Source organism: Cherax quadricarinatus, chromosome 1, assembly GCF_038502225.1.
Source record: "Cherax quadricarinatus isolate ZL_2023a chromosome 1, ASM3850222v1, whole genome shotgun sequence".
NCBI lineage: Eukaryota > Metazoa > Arthropoda > Malacostraca > Decapoda > Parastacidae > Cherax > Cherax quadricarinatus.
In genome coordinates, this window is record NC_091292.1 from 75,347,176 (window position 1) to 75,364,538 (window position 17,363).

General features: G+C 39.6%; 1 protein-coding gene across 2 annotated transcripts in view; it reads right to left on the minus strand.

The window, feature by feature from the left end:
- Positions 1-17,363, minus strand: part of AP-1mu (adaptor protein complex 1, mu subunit) — a 144,715-nt gene that overhangs the window by 93,690 nt on the left and 33,662 nt on the right. For both annotated transcript variants that reach the window (XM_053776909.2, XM_070082881.1), the window contains exon 3: positions 10,870-10,980. In XM_053776909.2, the coding sequence (XP_053632884.1) occupies positions 10,870-10,980 (111 nt within the window). The remainder of the gene's footprint in view (positions 1-10,869; positions 10,981-17,363) is intronic.

A 17,363-nucleotide genomic window follows, 5' to 3' on the forward strand; every position in this document is an offset into this window, starting at 1 on the left:
GACCCCTGCAACCACAAATAGGCGAGTACAAATAGGTGAGTACACCCTCTCTCCTACATACCCTAACCTGAGCATCACTATCCTCATAAAATCTCTTTACAGCATTTAATAACCTAACGTGTATTCCATACACTTGCAACATCTGCCACATTGCTTCCCTATCCACCCTATCATATGCCTTATCTAAATCCATGAAAGCAATAAAAACTTCCCTATCTTTATCCAAACACTGTTCACTTATATTCTTCAACATAAACACCTGGTCTACACATCCCTACCTTTTCTAAAGCCTCCTTGTTCATCTGGATTCCTGCTCTCTATCTTACCATGATTTTTTTTCAATAATAACCCTACTATACACTTTACCTGGTATACTCAGTAGGCCTATTCCCCTATAATTTTTACACTCTCTTCTGTCCCCTTCCCTTTTATACAAAAGAATCATGTATGCTTTCTGCCAGTCCCTAGGTACCTTTCCCTCTCATACATTTATTGAACAATAATACTAACCACTCTAAAGCTATATTCCCACTTGCTTTTAACATTTCTGTCATGATTCCATCAATCCCAGATGTTTTACCCTCTTTTCATTTGTCAGTGAATCAACCTTGCTATATCCAACTCAGCACTATAGGCCCCATATTAACCCTTCCTACATTCTTCAAATGCTTCGAGTAATGATTCACAGAACATGGGATAAACTATATTGTAATAATTTTTACATTAGTAAAATAGTAAAGGAAACTGACTGGATATTTTAACATGTCTAGAACAATTTTCCCATAAGTTCTTCACTTTAAAACTCCCATGTTTAACTGACTGAGAAGCAGAATAATGAGTTCAACTTATCATAACTTTCAGAATATCTAACTAAATTTGCTTAATAAAACAGAACTACAATGGTACCTAAATATTTGAACTTAATCCATTCCAGGAGGCTGTTCAAAGTGAGTTGTATGAATGTTAACCCTTAAACGGTCCAAACAAATCGGCGTTCAAATTCGTAGTGCTACAAAAGTAGATCTACTTTTTTTTACATATTTTCAAATGTAACAAAAAAAAAATGTAGATAAAAGTTTTTTTACATGTTTTCAAATGTAAAACAAAAAAAAAGATCTACATTTTTTTACATACTTTCAGATGTTGAAAAAACGTATACGTTTGGACCATTTAAAGGTTAAATCAATTGTCCCATGAGAAATAATGTAAATTGGATTAATCTTTTTTCAGACCCCAAAAATTACCAATTATAAAACTTATAAAAGATTTTAAGTAAAAATATTGCTTATTTAACCTGTAAATGGTCCAAACATGTATATACACTGTTCTTATGCTAATGCCCCAAATATTTTGAAAAAAAAAAAAATTATATAGAAATAAAGAGCACATTTTTGTAACTGGTATAGGAAAAAAAATTAGGGTCAGTACTTACCAAGATATGAGACCGCAAGGTTGGCACTTGGTGATCACCTGACGGCAACATCAAGTCTTGCCGCTTGCAGAAGTGTTGCCGATATACTTTTTTTCTTATTTCTAAATTATTTTATATAATTTTTATGTTCTGATAATTACAATTTATAGTAGTTCTTGTCATTTCTTAACCAATCTTTGTTCTGACACTAATATTAGGTACTGAAATTGTACTAAAATTGTCATAAACACAGTGACAGGTGGACATTTACACCTGCCTTGGTCATTTACTATTGTCTAGGAATAAATACAAAGTATTTACAAGTCCCAGCAATGTTTTGGATAAGCAGTGTATAATAATAAGAAAGAAAGAAAGAGTAGTAGAAAGAAGAAGAAGAAGAAGAAGAAGAAGAAGAAGAACAACAACAACAACAACAACAACAACAACAACAACAACAACAACAACAACAAGAACAAGAACAAGAAGGAAGAAGAAGAAGGAAGAAGAAGAAGGAAGAAGAAGAAGGAAGAAGGAAGAAGAAGGAAGAAGAAGAAGGAAGAAGAAGGAAGAAAGAAGAAGGAAGAAAGAAGAAGAAGGAAGAAAGAAGGAAGAAAGAAGAAGGAAGAAAGAAGAAGGAAGAAAGAAGAAGGAAGAAAGAAGAAGAAGGAAGAAAGAAGGAAGAAAGAAGAAGAAAGAAAGAAGAAGGAAGAAAGAAGAAGAAGGAAGAAAGAAGAAGGAGAAAGAAGAAGGAAGAAAGAAGAAGGAAGAAAGAAGAAGAAGGAAGAAAGAAGAAGAAGGAAGAAAGAAGAAGAAGGAAGAAAGAAGAAGGAAGAAAGAAGAAGGAAGAAAGAAGAAGGAAGAAATAAGAAGGAAGAAAGAAGAAGAAGGAAGAAAGAAGAAGGAAGAAAGAAGAAGAAAGAAGAAGGAAGAAAGAAGAAGAAGGAAGAAAGAAGAAGAAGAAAGAAGAAGGAAGAAAGAAGAAGGAAGAAAGAAGAAGGAAGAAAGAAGAAGGAAGAAAGAAGAAGGAAGAAAGAAGAAGAAGAAAGAAGAAGAAAGAAGAAGAAGAAGAAGAAGAAGAAAGAAAGAGAAAGAAGGAGAAAGAAGAAGAAAGAAAAGAAGAAAAGAAGAAAGAAGAAGAAGAAAGAAGAAGAAGAAGGAAGAAGAAGAAGGAAGAAGAAGAAGGAAGAAGAAGAAGGAAGAAGAAGAAGGAAGAAGAAGAAGGAAGAAGAAGAAGGAAGAAGAAGAAGGAAGAAGAAGGAAGAAGAAGGAAGAAGAAGGAAGAAGAAGAAGAAGGAAGAAGAAGAAGAAGGAAGAAGAAGAAGGAAGAATGAAGAAGAAAGAAGAAGGAAGAAAGAAGAAGGAAGAAAGAAGAAGGAAGAAAGAAGAAGGAAGAAAAAAGGAAGAAAGAAGAAAGAAGAAGGAAGAAAGAAGAAGGAAGAAAGAAGAAGGAAGAAAGAAGAAGGAAGAAAGAAGAAGGAAGAAAGAAGAAGGAAGAAAGAAGAAGAAGGAAGAAAGAAGAAGGAAGAAAGAAGAAGAAGGAAGAAAGAAGAAGGAGGAAGAAAGAAGAAGAAGGAAGAAAGAAGAAGAAGAAGAAGAAGAAGAAAGAAGAAAGAAAGAAGGAAGAAAGAAGAAAGAAGAAAGAAAGAAGGAAGAAAGAAGAAGGAAGAAAGAAGAAGGAAGAAGAAGAAGGAAGAAAGAAGAAGAAGGAAGAAAGAAGAAGGAAGAAAGAAGAAGAAGGAAGAAAGAAGAAGAAGGAAGAAAGAAGAAGGAAGAAAGAAGAAGGAAGAAAGAAGAAGGAGGAAGAAAGAAGAAGAAGAAGAAGAAGAAGAAGAAGAAGAAGAAGAAGAAGAAGAAGAAGAAGAAGAAGAAGAAGAAGAAGAAGAAGAAGAAGAAGAAGAAGAAAGAAGAAGAAAGAAGGAGAAAGAAGGAGAAAGAAGAAGAAAGAAAAGAAGAAAGAAGAAGAAGAAGGAAGAAGAAGAAGGAAGAAGAAGAAGGAAGAAGAAGAAGGAAGAAGAAGAAGGAAGAAGAAGAAGGAAGAAGAAGAAGGAAGAAGAAGGAAGAAGAAGGAGGAGGAAGAAGGAGGAGGAAGAAGGAGGAGGAAGAAGAAGGAAGAAGAAGGAAGAAGAAGGAAGAAGAAGGAAGAAGAAGGAAGAAGAAAGAAGGAAGGAGAAGGAAGAAGAAGAAAGAAGAAGGAAGAATAACAAGGAAGAAGGAAGAATAACAAGGAAGAAGAAGGAAGGAGGAGGAGGAAGAAGGAGGAGGAAGAAGAAGAAGGAAGAAGAAGAAGGAAGAAGAAGAAGGAAGAAGAAGAAGGAAGAAGAAGAAGGAAGAAGAAGAAGGAAGAAGAAGGATGAAGAAGGAGGAGGAGGAAGAAGAAGGATGAAGAAGGAAGAAGAAGGATGAAGAAGAAGGATGAAGAAGAAGGAAGAAGAAGGATGAAGAAGAAGGAAGAAGAAGGATGAAGAAGAAGGAAGAAGAAGGAAGAAGAAGGATGAAGAAGAAGAAGGAAGAAGTAGTTCCCTTAACCCTTAAACTGTCCAAGCGTAGATCTACGTTCACCTGCACAGCGCTCCGAATATTTTGAAAAATAAGAATATTGTTGTTTCTTCTTTAAATTGAAGAGCACATTTTTATAAATGGTATAGGATAAAAAAAAATTTTGAGGTCAATACTTACCGAGATATAAGCCCACAAAATTGGTGTTAAATGATTAGGTGTCAGCAACATGGAGCACTGCCACTTGCAGAAATAAACATTTATCGTTTTTTTCCAATTCGTTTCTATTTTTTGTTGTTTTCATGTTATGATAATAATGTTTTGTTGCAGATCTTTTGATTTCATAGCCAATTCTTGTTGAGACACAAATGTTTGGTACTGAATTAGTAATCATACTGTCACAAACACACATGTTCACACTGATAAATGAATTTGTACACCTGGTTCAATCACCTACTATTGTTTACATTTACATGTATATACAAGGTATTTACAAGTCCAATTTATGTTTTTGGAAGTCCACCACTGTATAGTACTCCAAGAAGCATGGATTCATACAGTGCCACCCCACATTGCTGACACATGTATCGGGTGTCTTTTCACACTTGGGGTCACTGTTTAGTGTAAGGACACACAACAAACTTTTTCTGGGAATACTTCTTCTTTGGAGTAGATGGTAGTGGTATTAGGCAGTGACAGTTAGGGATTATTCGGTTGGGCACTTCCCCCTCTTCTTGTGGAACGACAGGTTACTGTTGTGGGGTGACAGGTCGCTGTGGAGCGACAGGTATAGGTGTGGTACCATACTTTTTCGCTATCTGCTTGATGATACTGAGGGTGAATTCTGCATATCGTTGTCGCTTCCCAGTTTTTATTTCGTACATGTTGAAGGCACTGAGCATTGCAATGTCTACAAGGTGGAAAAACACTTTTATATACCACTTGCGACTCCTACGCATATTGTTTGTATAGTCGATGACAGCAGCTGGCTTTACAATAGGTTCATTGTTGAACCTGCTCAGTCTGTCTGTCTGTATCATCTCGTTTCTGTGGATGGTTGACAGCAATGTCACATCCCATTTGTCATGCCACATCAGTGCCATGATGTCACTGGCATGAAATGCTTCCACTAGACTTCCTCCAGTGAACCTTGGCATGTGCTTTCTACTTCTTCTCACTGTTCCACATATATCAGTATTGTTCACACATAGGAAATCAGTGTGCACAGGGCTTGTATACCAGTTGTCTGTGTACAATACCCATACCCTTGCCAAGGTATGGCCCCATCATCTTGCAAATAACATCACCAGAAATGCCCAACATGTGCTTGGTATCGTCGAGTGTGTTTTTCCCCGTGTAGATAATGACATCCATAACAAGACCAGTCTCACAGTCACACATAAAGAGTTTTATACCAAAGCAATTACGTTTGCTTGGTATATATTGTTTGAATGACAGTCGTCCCTTGAACAGGACCAAGGATTCGTCAACAACAATGTTCTTGACTGGATAAAAGTAGGCACTGAATTTTTGCTTCAAATACATAAACAATTCCCGGATTTTGTATAAGAGGTCATTTCTGTTCAGCGTATTCCTGTCTGAGAAGTGCAACATTCGTAGCAACAGAGTGAATCTGTTGCAGGGAAGGAGATCACGGAAGACTGGAGTACTGATGAAGTGGTTCTCAGACCAGTAGTGTGCTATATTGTTCTTATATGTGTGTGGCATAAGCATGACAGTGCCAAGGAATAAATACATTTCAGCCACAGTTGTATCTTTCCACCTGCACAGCTGTGAAGACTCTGAAACATCTGTGTGGTCCATTGTATACTGGTAGTACATGTTGGTCTAAGTAACAATTAGGTTTATTATCGGCTCATCAAAGTACAGTGGTCCCTCGTTTTTCGTAATTAATTCGTTCCTGGAAGTGTGACTATTATCGAAATTGACAACTTTCGAATCCATTTTCCCCATAAGAAATAATGTAAATCCAATTACAGTGGACCTCCGCATAACGATCACCTCCGAATGCGACCAATTATGTAAGTGTATTTATGTAAGTGCGTTTGTACGTGTATGTTTGGGGGTCTGAAATGGACTAATCTACTTCACAATATTCCTTATGGGAACAAATTCGGTCAGTACTGGCACCTGAACATACTTCTGGAGTGAAAAAATATCGTTAACCGGGGGTCCACTGTAATTCTTTCCAGACACCAAGAAGTATCAACAACAATTTTTTTTTTCACCTTAAAGATAGATTTACATGCACAAAAGAATGAACATTCAACATAACAGTTACCTTTATTGAAGGGTGTTGTTGATGAATGGAAGACAGGGAGGAGGAGAGAGCGAAGAGAGGTTACTGTTTTGAAGGGGAATCCCCCTCCATAAGAACTCTAGGTCACTTCCCTAGCTTAAATATAGATTTACATGCAGAAAAGAATGCCTAATAAATGTAAAGCACTAATAAAATGTATAAATGAACATTGGCAATAGGGGTAGTTGATGAGTGGAACGATCTGCCTAGTAGGGTGATCGAAGCTAAAACACTGGGTAGTTTCAAATTTAGGTTGGCTAAATACACGAGTGAGAGGGGTCGGATTTGAGTCGGACTTGCACCTGAGCTTATTGCTTGGGTAGCATTTGTTCTGTTAGTGGGTTGGATTTGTGAAGGACCTGCCTAGTATGGGCCAGCAGGCCTGTTGCAGTGTTCCTCCTTTCTTAAGTTCTTATGTTCTTATTTAACATCACACTTACCTTTATTGAAGACTTGTTTGTGTGAGGGAGGGATGGCGAGTTTATTGTTGGAGAATATGACACTAATGTCAACTCTACGGCTTATTTATCTATCACAATTCAACTAATATGACATAATAAAAAATATGAATAACACAGAAACATGGAATATACCCTAGAATGAATAAAATAAGTCATTATATATGTCACGAGAGGTGGTGTGTCAAACGACTATTTGCAAGTCAAACGACAATTCCCGAGCCAACGTTTTGACGAAAATGACGTTACGATTTTCGAAAATTATGACTATCGAGCCTTACGATTATCGAGGGACCACCATACAGTTGAAAAGTCTAACTCTGTAGACTCATTTGTGATGGGACAGTGTGGCATGATGCCACTTCCACTGGCATCAAAATTAAAAGGATGTGGCACAAATGGTGTACTTTCTGTCCAGTTCCATTCGCGATTAGATGGTGTAGGGTGGACCTGTGGCATGGGGCATGGGGGAGCTGGAGGCAGCACATTGTTGAGAGGGTGCCGGACAGTCTTTTGTCTGCCCATGCACCGCGCCACGAGGTCCAGGCACCATGCCAACCCCCCTCTTCCTCCATACCAGCATATTCACCTTCATGATCACTATCACTATTAGTGGCTGGGGTTTCGGATCGTGACCTCATACGACCCTTGCCGCCGACTGCATATGGCACACTGCCTGAACGCAGGTTATGGCACCTAAAAGTACATTTCACTGGGGAATAATGATAATCACTTTCACTCGAGGAATCGTCTATCAGCATAAAATCGATTTCAGCATTGTCACTTACATCACTTTCACTATCGTCATCACCAAAACGCATGGAAAATGATGATTTCCTCTTGCGGAGTTGCCTTTGGGAAGTAACACTAGCAACCTCAGGGGTGCTGGGCTGAGGGTCTGTTGTGGCCACACTAGCCACTTCAGAAGTGCTGGGCTGAGGGTCTGTTGTGGCCACACTGGCCACCTCAGAAGTGCTGGGCTGAGGGTCTGGTATGGCCACACTATCCACACTGGCCACCCCAGAGGTCATGGCCAGAGGGTCATCTGGGTTATCATCAAAAGTTTCACTAATTCCTCGATCTTTAGTGGCTATATTGGAGTCAAAACCACCAAATTCACATTCTGTATCACTTTCCAAGAATAGTAGAGTGTTAATATGATGAGGCATCAGTGAATCACGGGGGTTTGCCATGATGTTGACCCAGATGGAGCTGAAACTAACTGGTGTTACCACGGGGAACCCCAGCATCCCCAATTTTTTTTTCATAGTGCGCACACTGAATGCATACACCCATTCTCTCATGTCTAGGTGACTCAGGCCTATTGCACCAATTTTGAAGGAATGAAAAATAAAACGTTGATCTAAGTTCGGAGCCCCCCACAGGGGAACGTATATCTACGTGTGGACAGTTTAAGGGTTAAAGCATGATGTAAGACAAGTCAGTGACAAGCTCCGCCAGCGAGGGTGCATGATATTTGATGAGCGGTCCAGTGATGAGATAAGGGGTGACACTTTGATGAGCACCAGCGATAAGATGAGATAAGGGGTGATATTTTGATGAGCACCAGCGAGGGTCCAGTGATAAGAAGAGATATGTGTAATTGGTCACATTTGATGAGGGTTGACATCTCTGTCTCTGCTTATCTGTCTGTCTGCTTCTCTCTCTCTGTCTCAGAGAAAGTCACTGTGAACTAACAGGTATTCGTACACATTATATCTACAAGCACAGTATAGCACTTTGTCTGGATTTTTTTGGTTATCCTAGGTAATTTACACTATGTACAATTGTATTTATGTTTACCTGTGAGACAGAGATATTAAGAGATAGAGAAAGAAAGAGATAGACAGAGACAGACATGTTCCAGAACTGTTTCTCTTTACTTAGGGCATAGGTTATAAGACATTCTAAAAGGGTGTTGCACAAATGATGCACATGGGTTATTCTCGAGGTTTTTGACATTTTCTCGACCACTTGTGGCTACATCCACCAAAGCCACTAAACTTGGGGTCAACATCACTTTCCTCTTAAAAGGGGAGTGTTAATATGACATGACATCAGTGAATCCTTGGCATTTGCCTCACTGCTTTCTCTAGCTGGCACTCAATTTAACCAGTGCTCCCACAAGGTATTAAGTGGTCCTACATTTTTTAGTACAGTGCACACCAAGTATTAAGACACATTCTATGCTGACCAGGCATCTCAGGCCAATCATGCCGAATTTGGAGGCAGGAAAAATAAAACGTAAATACAGTGGACCCTCACCTAACGATATTAATTGGTACCTGAGAACGAATATCGTTAGGCGAGTTTTTTAGTGTTAGCCGAGGCAAAATGTTTGTGTTAAAATGTATCGTTAGCTGGATTTAACGTTAGGTGATGCCATCGTTAGCCGAGGGTCCACTGTATATGTTTGGTGCACTAGCGGTAAGAACGTACATTTGGACTGTTTACGGGTTAAGGGTTAAAATTCCTTAAACTTTTCAGCCTCATCTCTGTTAGCACTGGCAGCCTCCCCATGCCTTAATGCACTATGAATCCCATGTCTCTTTTTAAACTTATCAAACCAGCCCCAACTTGCCTTAAATTCATCACTTTCAGCACTGTTTCCCAAGGGTGTCTCACCTAAGATCACTACATAACTGTTTTCCTTTTTCATAGACTGTTGTTTCAAAAACATTGTCACTGGCCAAATGTTGTTCATTAATCCACACTAGCAAAAGTTTTTCTGTTTCTTCAATTATCTGCAACTTTTCACAGCAAGAATTTTCACGCCTCTCGCCACATCAGCCCCTTTTATTGCTTCTTTATTTTTCAATATGGACAATATGGTCGATTTCACCATGCCATATTGAGTAGCCAGGTCCAACACACATATTCCACTTTCCCACTTTGCAATGACTTCTTTTTTCCACTTTTTTTTTTTTACACAGGGTTTGACAAGGTTAAGGATCCCTAGCTTTATTGACAAGCTATTTACAGGTTAAGGATTCCTAACTTTATTGGCAAGCTAAGAGCTGTTACCTACATCAGCACATTTGAAAGCATTTTTATTGTTATGAAACATACGAGTAGGGAACAGGATAAAGTTGGAGCCACCTGTGGGTCAGCATTTTCATGTGATCAACTGACTTTATCTCGTTGACAACATTATGCTGTACGAATGTGTTCCATACTCGAGTCATCTTGGGTATACATGATCTCAGATGGAGTGATGTTCTGGAGAAGGGTACAGCCAGAGTGAAGTTGCTGCTTTCTGCCCGTCTTGTGGCATAAAAGCTTGTTTCACGCTGTCCTCGAAGTGGATCCACGTGTGGTACTTTGACAATATTGGCCTTGTACATAACAGTAAGGCCACCCACATCCCTCCCGTGTTGAAGACTCTGCTGAAATGACAGATCTATCCAGGATTGGTCCAAGCGAGAGATGAGACGTCTTGCTCTGTTCTCTACTCTGTCAAGCAGTCGCAGATGAGAGAGGGGGCAGGCAAACCAAGAAAGTGGAGCATACTTAAGGTGTGAGCGTACTTGTGCCTCGTATAGAATCTTGCAACCCCATACTGTCAAGCAGATGTGAGATACGGTGAAGTGCTGTAAGCTTCCTGGCTGCCTTGTTTGAAAGATTTACAACATGGTTCTTCATGGTCAGTTTGGAGTCAAATTTCACCCCAAGGATATCAACTTCTTCCCCAGGTGCCAACACCCTCCCATTCATCCTTACTACTTCACCAGCGTTACCATCATGGTAATGCTGATGTTCTCACTGATTTCCTTTTAGGCTTGTTTGGATCACTAGTCTTTTTGTGGGAGGCCATGATTACTTATTTTCAATGAAAATATTTAAAAAAAAAACACCAAAGAATAACAATGAAATACCAAAAAGTTTCACAAAGTTTGTACAAACGATGCTTAACGAACAAAAGCTGACACAAGACTGAGCATGTGATGCTCTATTTTTGTTAGACTTTGCCCAGATGGACAATTTTGTTTAAGTTGATCATCAGGGCAATGTCTGAATACCAAGTCAAATTTGTCAAGAAAAAGTTGGGCAAATATCGAGTTGTACGAATATAGGGACGTACGAATATTTAGGTTTCACTGTGTTGTGAACCTCATCCTCTTTACCATCCTCAACAGACAAACTCAGACTTAAAACCTTAATCTATACACATAATTAGATCTTACCTGTATGATTGGTGCCATGTTGCCATCATCCTCCCTCTCCAAAACGAGAGGCATGAACTTCTCAATGACCCCCATGTCCACATCCCCTCGGTAATTTCGGGATATCAGTACCTAAAGAAGTGTTAAAGAAAACAGAATTTTAGTCTTAGATTTAAAGTATAATGCCATAACTTAAAGCTTTCTCTATGTATTTATAATAATAATAATAATAATAATAATAATAATAATAATAATAATAATAATAATAATAATAATAATAAAATAATAATAATAATGCAGCCTCGCCTCACTTAATGACATACGTACTTGTTTACAGATGCCTCGGACTTACGAGAGGCTCTCTGACTGGTATTCATACCTAAATAATGTGTATTAGAGCTGATTTCCTCTATTCTGTTTATTTCAATATACAGTACAATACTGTATAAACATTTAAAAATATACCAGAAATGTTATAAATGGTGAAAAGGTGACATTAATACAATATCAAAGATGGGTGACACAAGCTCCTTACCATTATAGTATGCTCCTCACTTAGTGACGAATTCGTTTAACGACGCAGTCTTAGGAACAGAGCTCCGATGTTAAGTGAGGAGAGGCTGTAATGTGATGAGAATACAGTAGGGCCCCACTTATATGGCAGGTTAGGTTCCAGGCTACTGCCAGAAAGAAGACATCCCCAGAAAGCAGAAAGCCATTTTTTCCACTTTTTTTTTTTTTTATTATCACACTGGCCGATTCCCACCAAGGCAGGGTGGCCCGAAAAAGAAAAACTTTCACCATCATTCACTCCATCACTGTCTTGCCAGAAGGGTGCTTTACACTACAGTTTTTAAACTGCAACATTAACACCCCTCCTTCAGAGTGCAGGCACTGTACTTCCCATCTCCAGGACTCAAGTCCGGCCTGCCGGTTTCCCTGAATCCCTTCATAAATGTTACTTTGCTCACACTCCAACAGCACGTCAAGTATTAAAAACCATTTGTCTCCATTCACTCCTATCAAACACGCTCACACATGCCTGCTGGAAGTCCAAGCCCCTCGCACACAAAACCTCCTTTACCCCCTCCCTCCAACCCTTCCTAGGCCGACCCCTACCCCGCCTTCCTTCCACTACAGACTGATACACTCTTGAAGTCATTCTGTTTCGCTCCATTCTCTCTACATGTCCGAACCACCTCAACAACCCTTCCTCAGCCCTCTGGACAACAGTTTTGGTAATCCCACACCTCCTCCTAACTTCCAAACTACGAATTCTCTGCATTATATTCACACCACACATTGCCCTCAGACACGACATCTCCACTGCCTCCAGCCTTCTCCTCGCTGCAACATTCATCACCCACGCTTCACACCCATATAAGAGCGTTGGTAAAACTATACTCTCATACATTCCCCTCTTTGCCTCCAAGGACAAAGTTCTTTGTCTCCACAGACTCCTAAGTGCACCACTCACTCTTTTTCCCTCATCAATTCTATGATTCACCTCATCTTTCATAGACCCATCCGCTGACACGTCCACTCCCAAATATCTGAATACGTTCACCTCCTCCATACTCTCTCCCTCCAATCTGATATTCAATCTTTCATCACCTAATCTTTTTGTTATCCTCATAACCTTACTCTTTCCTGTATTCACCTTTAATTTTCTTCTTTTGCACACCCTACCAAATTCATCCACCAATCTCTGCAACTTCTCTTCAGAATCTCCCAAGAGCACAGTGTCATCAGCAAAGAGCAGCTGTGACAACTCCCACTTTGTGTGTGATTCTTTATCTTTTAACTCCACGCCTCTTGCCAAGACCCTCGCATTTACTTCTCTTACAACCCCATCTATAAATATATTAAACAACCACGGTGACATCACACATCCTTGTCTAAGGCCTACTTTTACTGGGAAAAAATTTCCCTCTTTCCTACATACTCTAACTTGAGCCTCACTATCCTCGTAAAAACTCTTCACTGCTTTCAGTAACCTACCTCCTACACCATACACTTGCAACATCTGCCACATTGCCCCCCTATCCACCCTGTCATACGCCTTTTCCAAATCCATAAATGCCACAAAGACCTCTTTAGCCTTATCTAAATACTGTTCACTTATATGTTTCACTGTAAACACCTGGTCCACACACCCCCTACCTTTCCTAAAGCCTCCTTGTTCATCTGCTATCCTATTCTCCGTCTTACTCTTAATTCTTTCAATTATAACTCTACCATACACTTTACCAGGTACACTCAACAGACTTATCCCCCTATAATTTTTGCACTCTCTTTTATCCCCTTTGCCTTTATACAAAGGAACTATGCATGCTCTCTGCCAATCCCTAGGTACCTTACCCTCTTCCATACATTTATTAAATAATTGCACCAACCACTCCAAAACTATATCCCCACCTGCTTTTAACATTTCTATCTTTATCCCATCAATTCCGGCTGCCTTGCCCCCTTTCATTTTACCTACTGCCTCACGAACTTCCCCCACACTCACAACTGGCTCTTCCTCACTCCTACAAGATGTTATTCCTCCTTGCCCTATACACGAAATCACAGCTTCCCTATCTTCATCAACATTTATAATTGCATATAATTGCATATAACTGCCAGATAACAAGTTTATGCTAACATATATTAAGTTAGCAATAGTAATAGGCATTAAAAACAATAAAAAGTAAAATACACACCCAGTACACCCATTACTTACCTTAAAATATTTGTAGTCTTAATGTAGGGCGAGAGGCAAGTCGTATTTATTTGTAGGAAGTCAGGCGTGGGAGGTATGGTAGCCAGCCAGGTCAGCCCACCCCACCCACACATAATATACTACAACATTTAAAGCACCCCAGAGTGATAAAATACATATACAGTGGACCCTCAGTTAACGACATTAATCAGTTCCAGAGAGCTTGTCTTTAACCGATTCTGTCATTATCCGAATTAATTGTCCCCATAAGAAATAATGGAAATCCAATTAATCTGTTCCAGACACCCAAAAGTATTAAACAAAATCATTTTTTACATGAAATATACATTTCCCTACACAGAAAACAATGAGACATGCAGAATAAATATATTAATAATTAATAAAATGACACTTACCTTTATTGAAGATGTATCTGATGAGTGATGAAATGGGAGGAGGACAGAGGATGGAGGAGTTTACAATTGTTTGGAAGGGGAATCCCCTTCCATAAGGACTTTAGGTACCAAGTCCTTTTCTGGGGTTACCTCCCTTCTTTGTTTTTTAATGCCACTAGGACCAGCTCGAGAGTCACTGGACCCCTGTCGCACCAAAAATCTGTCCAGAGAGCTCTGTTTCTGGAGTGTCTTTAATATTTCCATAAAATGGGACACAATATTGTCATTGTAGATGTTGCCAGCACGGCCTGCAACAGCTGTGTCAGGATGATGTTCATCCATAAAGGTTTGCACTTCAGTAAACTTTGCACAAATGTCCTTAATCTTTGAAGGCAGCAACTTCCTCCATCTCTCTTCCCCCTCCTCTGAAGGAAATTCCTGAGCTGTGGTCTGTTGCTGTTGCACCTCAAGCTCTTGCAGCTCTGTAGTGGTTAGCTCTTCATCGTCGTCCTCCATCAACTCTTCCACATCCTCGCCACTAACCTCCAACCCCATGGACTTCCCAATGCGACAATAGATTCCACAACTGGCATAGGCTCCTCAGGGTTATCCTCAAACCCTTCAAAATCCCTCTTTTGTACATATTGTGGCCACAATTTTCTCCAAGCATAGTTCAAAGTCCTGCAAGTCACTCCCTCCCAAGCCTTACCTATTAAGTTCATGCAACTGAGGATACTGAAGTGATCTTTCCAGAACTCTCTTAGGGTCAATTCAGTGTCTGAGGTCACTTCAATGCACTTTTGAAACACTGCTTTGGTGTACAGTTTTTTGAAATTTGAAATGACCTGTTGGTTCATGGGCTGGAGGAGAGGAGTGGTGTTAGGGGGGCAAAAATTTCACTTTGATGAAACTAAACTCCCCCACAATTTGCTCTTCCAAGTCTGGAGGATGAGCAGGAGCATTGTCCGTTAACGGGAGGCACTGGAGTGGCAATATATTTTCCAGGTGGTATTGTTTCACAGTGAGGCCAAACACATCATAGAACCAACAGAGGAAAATGTTCCTAGTGACCCATGCCTTACTGTTTGCTCTCCACATCACACACAATTTAGTCTTGATGACACTGTTTTTCTTGAACACTCTGGGAGTTTCAGAGTGATACATCAGTAAAGGCTTCACTTTCCAATCCTCACTAGCATTACTAGAAAACATGAGAGTTAGTCTGTCTTTCATAGGCTTGTGTCCTGGAAGTGCCTTTTCCTCCTGAGTAATGTAGGATCTGTTTGGCATTTTCTTTCAAAACAGGCCTGTTTCGTCACAATTGAACACTTGTTGGGGTTTTAATTGTTCACCCTCTATGTACCCCTTAAAGTCCTGCATGTATTTTTCAGCCGCTTTTTTTGTCAGAACTGGCAGCCTCACCATGCCTTATCACACTGTGTATGCCACTACGATTCTTAACCCTTTCAGGGTTTCGGACGTACTAGTATGGCTTACGCACTAGTGTCCATGACGTACTAGTATGCATAAATTCTAGCGCCTTGAAATCTAGTGAGAGAAAGCTGGTAGGCCTACATATGAAAGAATGGGTCTATGTGGTCAGTGTGCGCAGTATAAAAAAAATCCTGCAGCACACAGTGCGTAATGAGAAAAAAAACTTTGACCATGTTTTTGGATTAAAACAGAGACTTTGCACTATATTTTCGTATGGTATTTATTGTTCTATTCTAGTTTTCCTGGTCTCATTTATAGAATGGAAGACATATTACAGAAATTGAGATGATTTTGACTGGTTTTACAATGAAAAGTACCTTGAAATTGAGCTCAAAGTAGCAGAAATGTTCGATTTTTACCGAAGTTCAAAAGTAAACAAATCATGCTAAGCGTCCAATACACGTCAACTGGTGAGTCTAATATTCTTTCACAAGTGCGCTGATATTATTTATACCATTTCTACACTAATGCAGTAGTCTGCATAACAGTAAATCTTATTTTTTTGTGTGTGTGAGAATAAAAATTCAAAGTGGAAAGCAAAAAAAATGTAAGAGGGGCCTGGGGACATGACTAATGAACAGAGGAAATGTTATTTTAGTGCCAGGAATGTCTTTCTTGTTTATTCTGGACCCTATTTGGAAATTGGCATCTTTTGAAATTTGTGTGAAATTGGCAAAATTGCTAAATTCTGACCACTGTACAGAGCACTAGCTCCAGGCATTTTCTTAATGAGATCATCATGCAACTGCCTTGCCTTGTCATATGTAAAATTGACTGTGAAACACTATCTCCTGATAATTGTTTCTCGTTGATCCACACCAACAACAGTCTCTCCACATCTTCGAGTATTTGCAATCTCTGTTTTGTAAGCACATTTGCACCTTTCGCAACAACAGCTTCCTTGATAGCCATTTTGTTGGCCAAGATATTAGCGATGGTTGTATGGAGTTTGTTATACAACCTGGCCAGCTTGGAGATGCGCACTCCTTGGCTTATTTAGAAGTTACAAACACTAAAAACAATGGAATAATACTAAATGTATTGCATGTACGTGTGGAATCGTCCTCACTGGCTTGTAAACAATGGCACACTGGCTGTACATGGAGTGGCCGGGCCACTCAGGCCACGTGGACATGTTCGGGAAGAATGACTAACCGAGTTCTTTGTCGTTTACTGAGCCAATATTTTGACGCAAAAACATGTCATTATTCGATTTTTAAGTTATCCGATGATGTCGTTAACTGAGGGTCCACAGTACAGTACATTTATTAATTACCTTAAAATATTTGAAGTCTTAATGTAGAGTGAGAGGTGAGTAAACAAGATAAAATGAATAAACAAGAGAGACAAAATGAGTACATGAGAGAGGACAGACGCGGAGTATGTAAGCAGACGCATCTGGTTTTGGTGTACCATAATACACTTCACATTGTGTACAAGTTGTCTCCATGTTGATACAGTAGAATAAATAAAGAGAAAAACACCCATTCTCATGTCACACTATTTTTAGATGAAATGACGCTCTGAGTGAAGGCATATGAAAGGAATAATTTTCTAGTTACCCCCAGTAATGTTATAGTGTACACAGTTTCTCTGATGTTGGGCTAGAGAAAATGGTATTCTTGCCGTCACTCCTACAAGTCACCTGGCTACCACATCTCATATTTATGCTAATTTATTCTACTGTGGGGTGTATTTATCATGTTCATTTGGGGAAGTGGAACAGAATTCTTCCTCCGTAAGCCATGCGTGTTGTAAGAGGCAACTGAAATGCCAGGAGCAAGGAGCTAGTTACCCCTTCTCCCATATAAACTCCTAAATTTAAAAAGAGAAACTTTCGTTTTTCTTTTTGGGCCACCCCTGCCTTGGTGGGATACGGCCGGTTTGTTGAAAAAAAAAATGTTATGTAGCATGTTTAATAA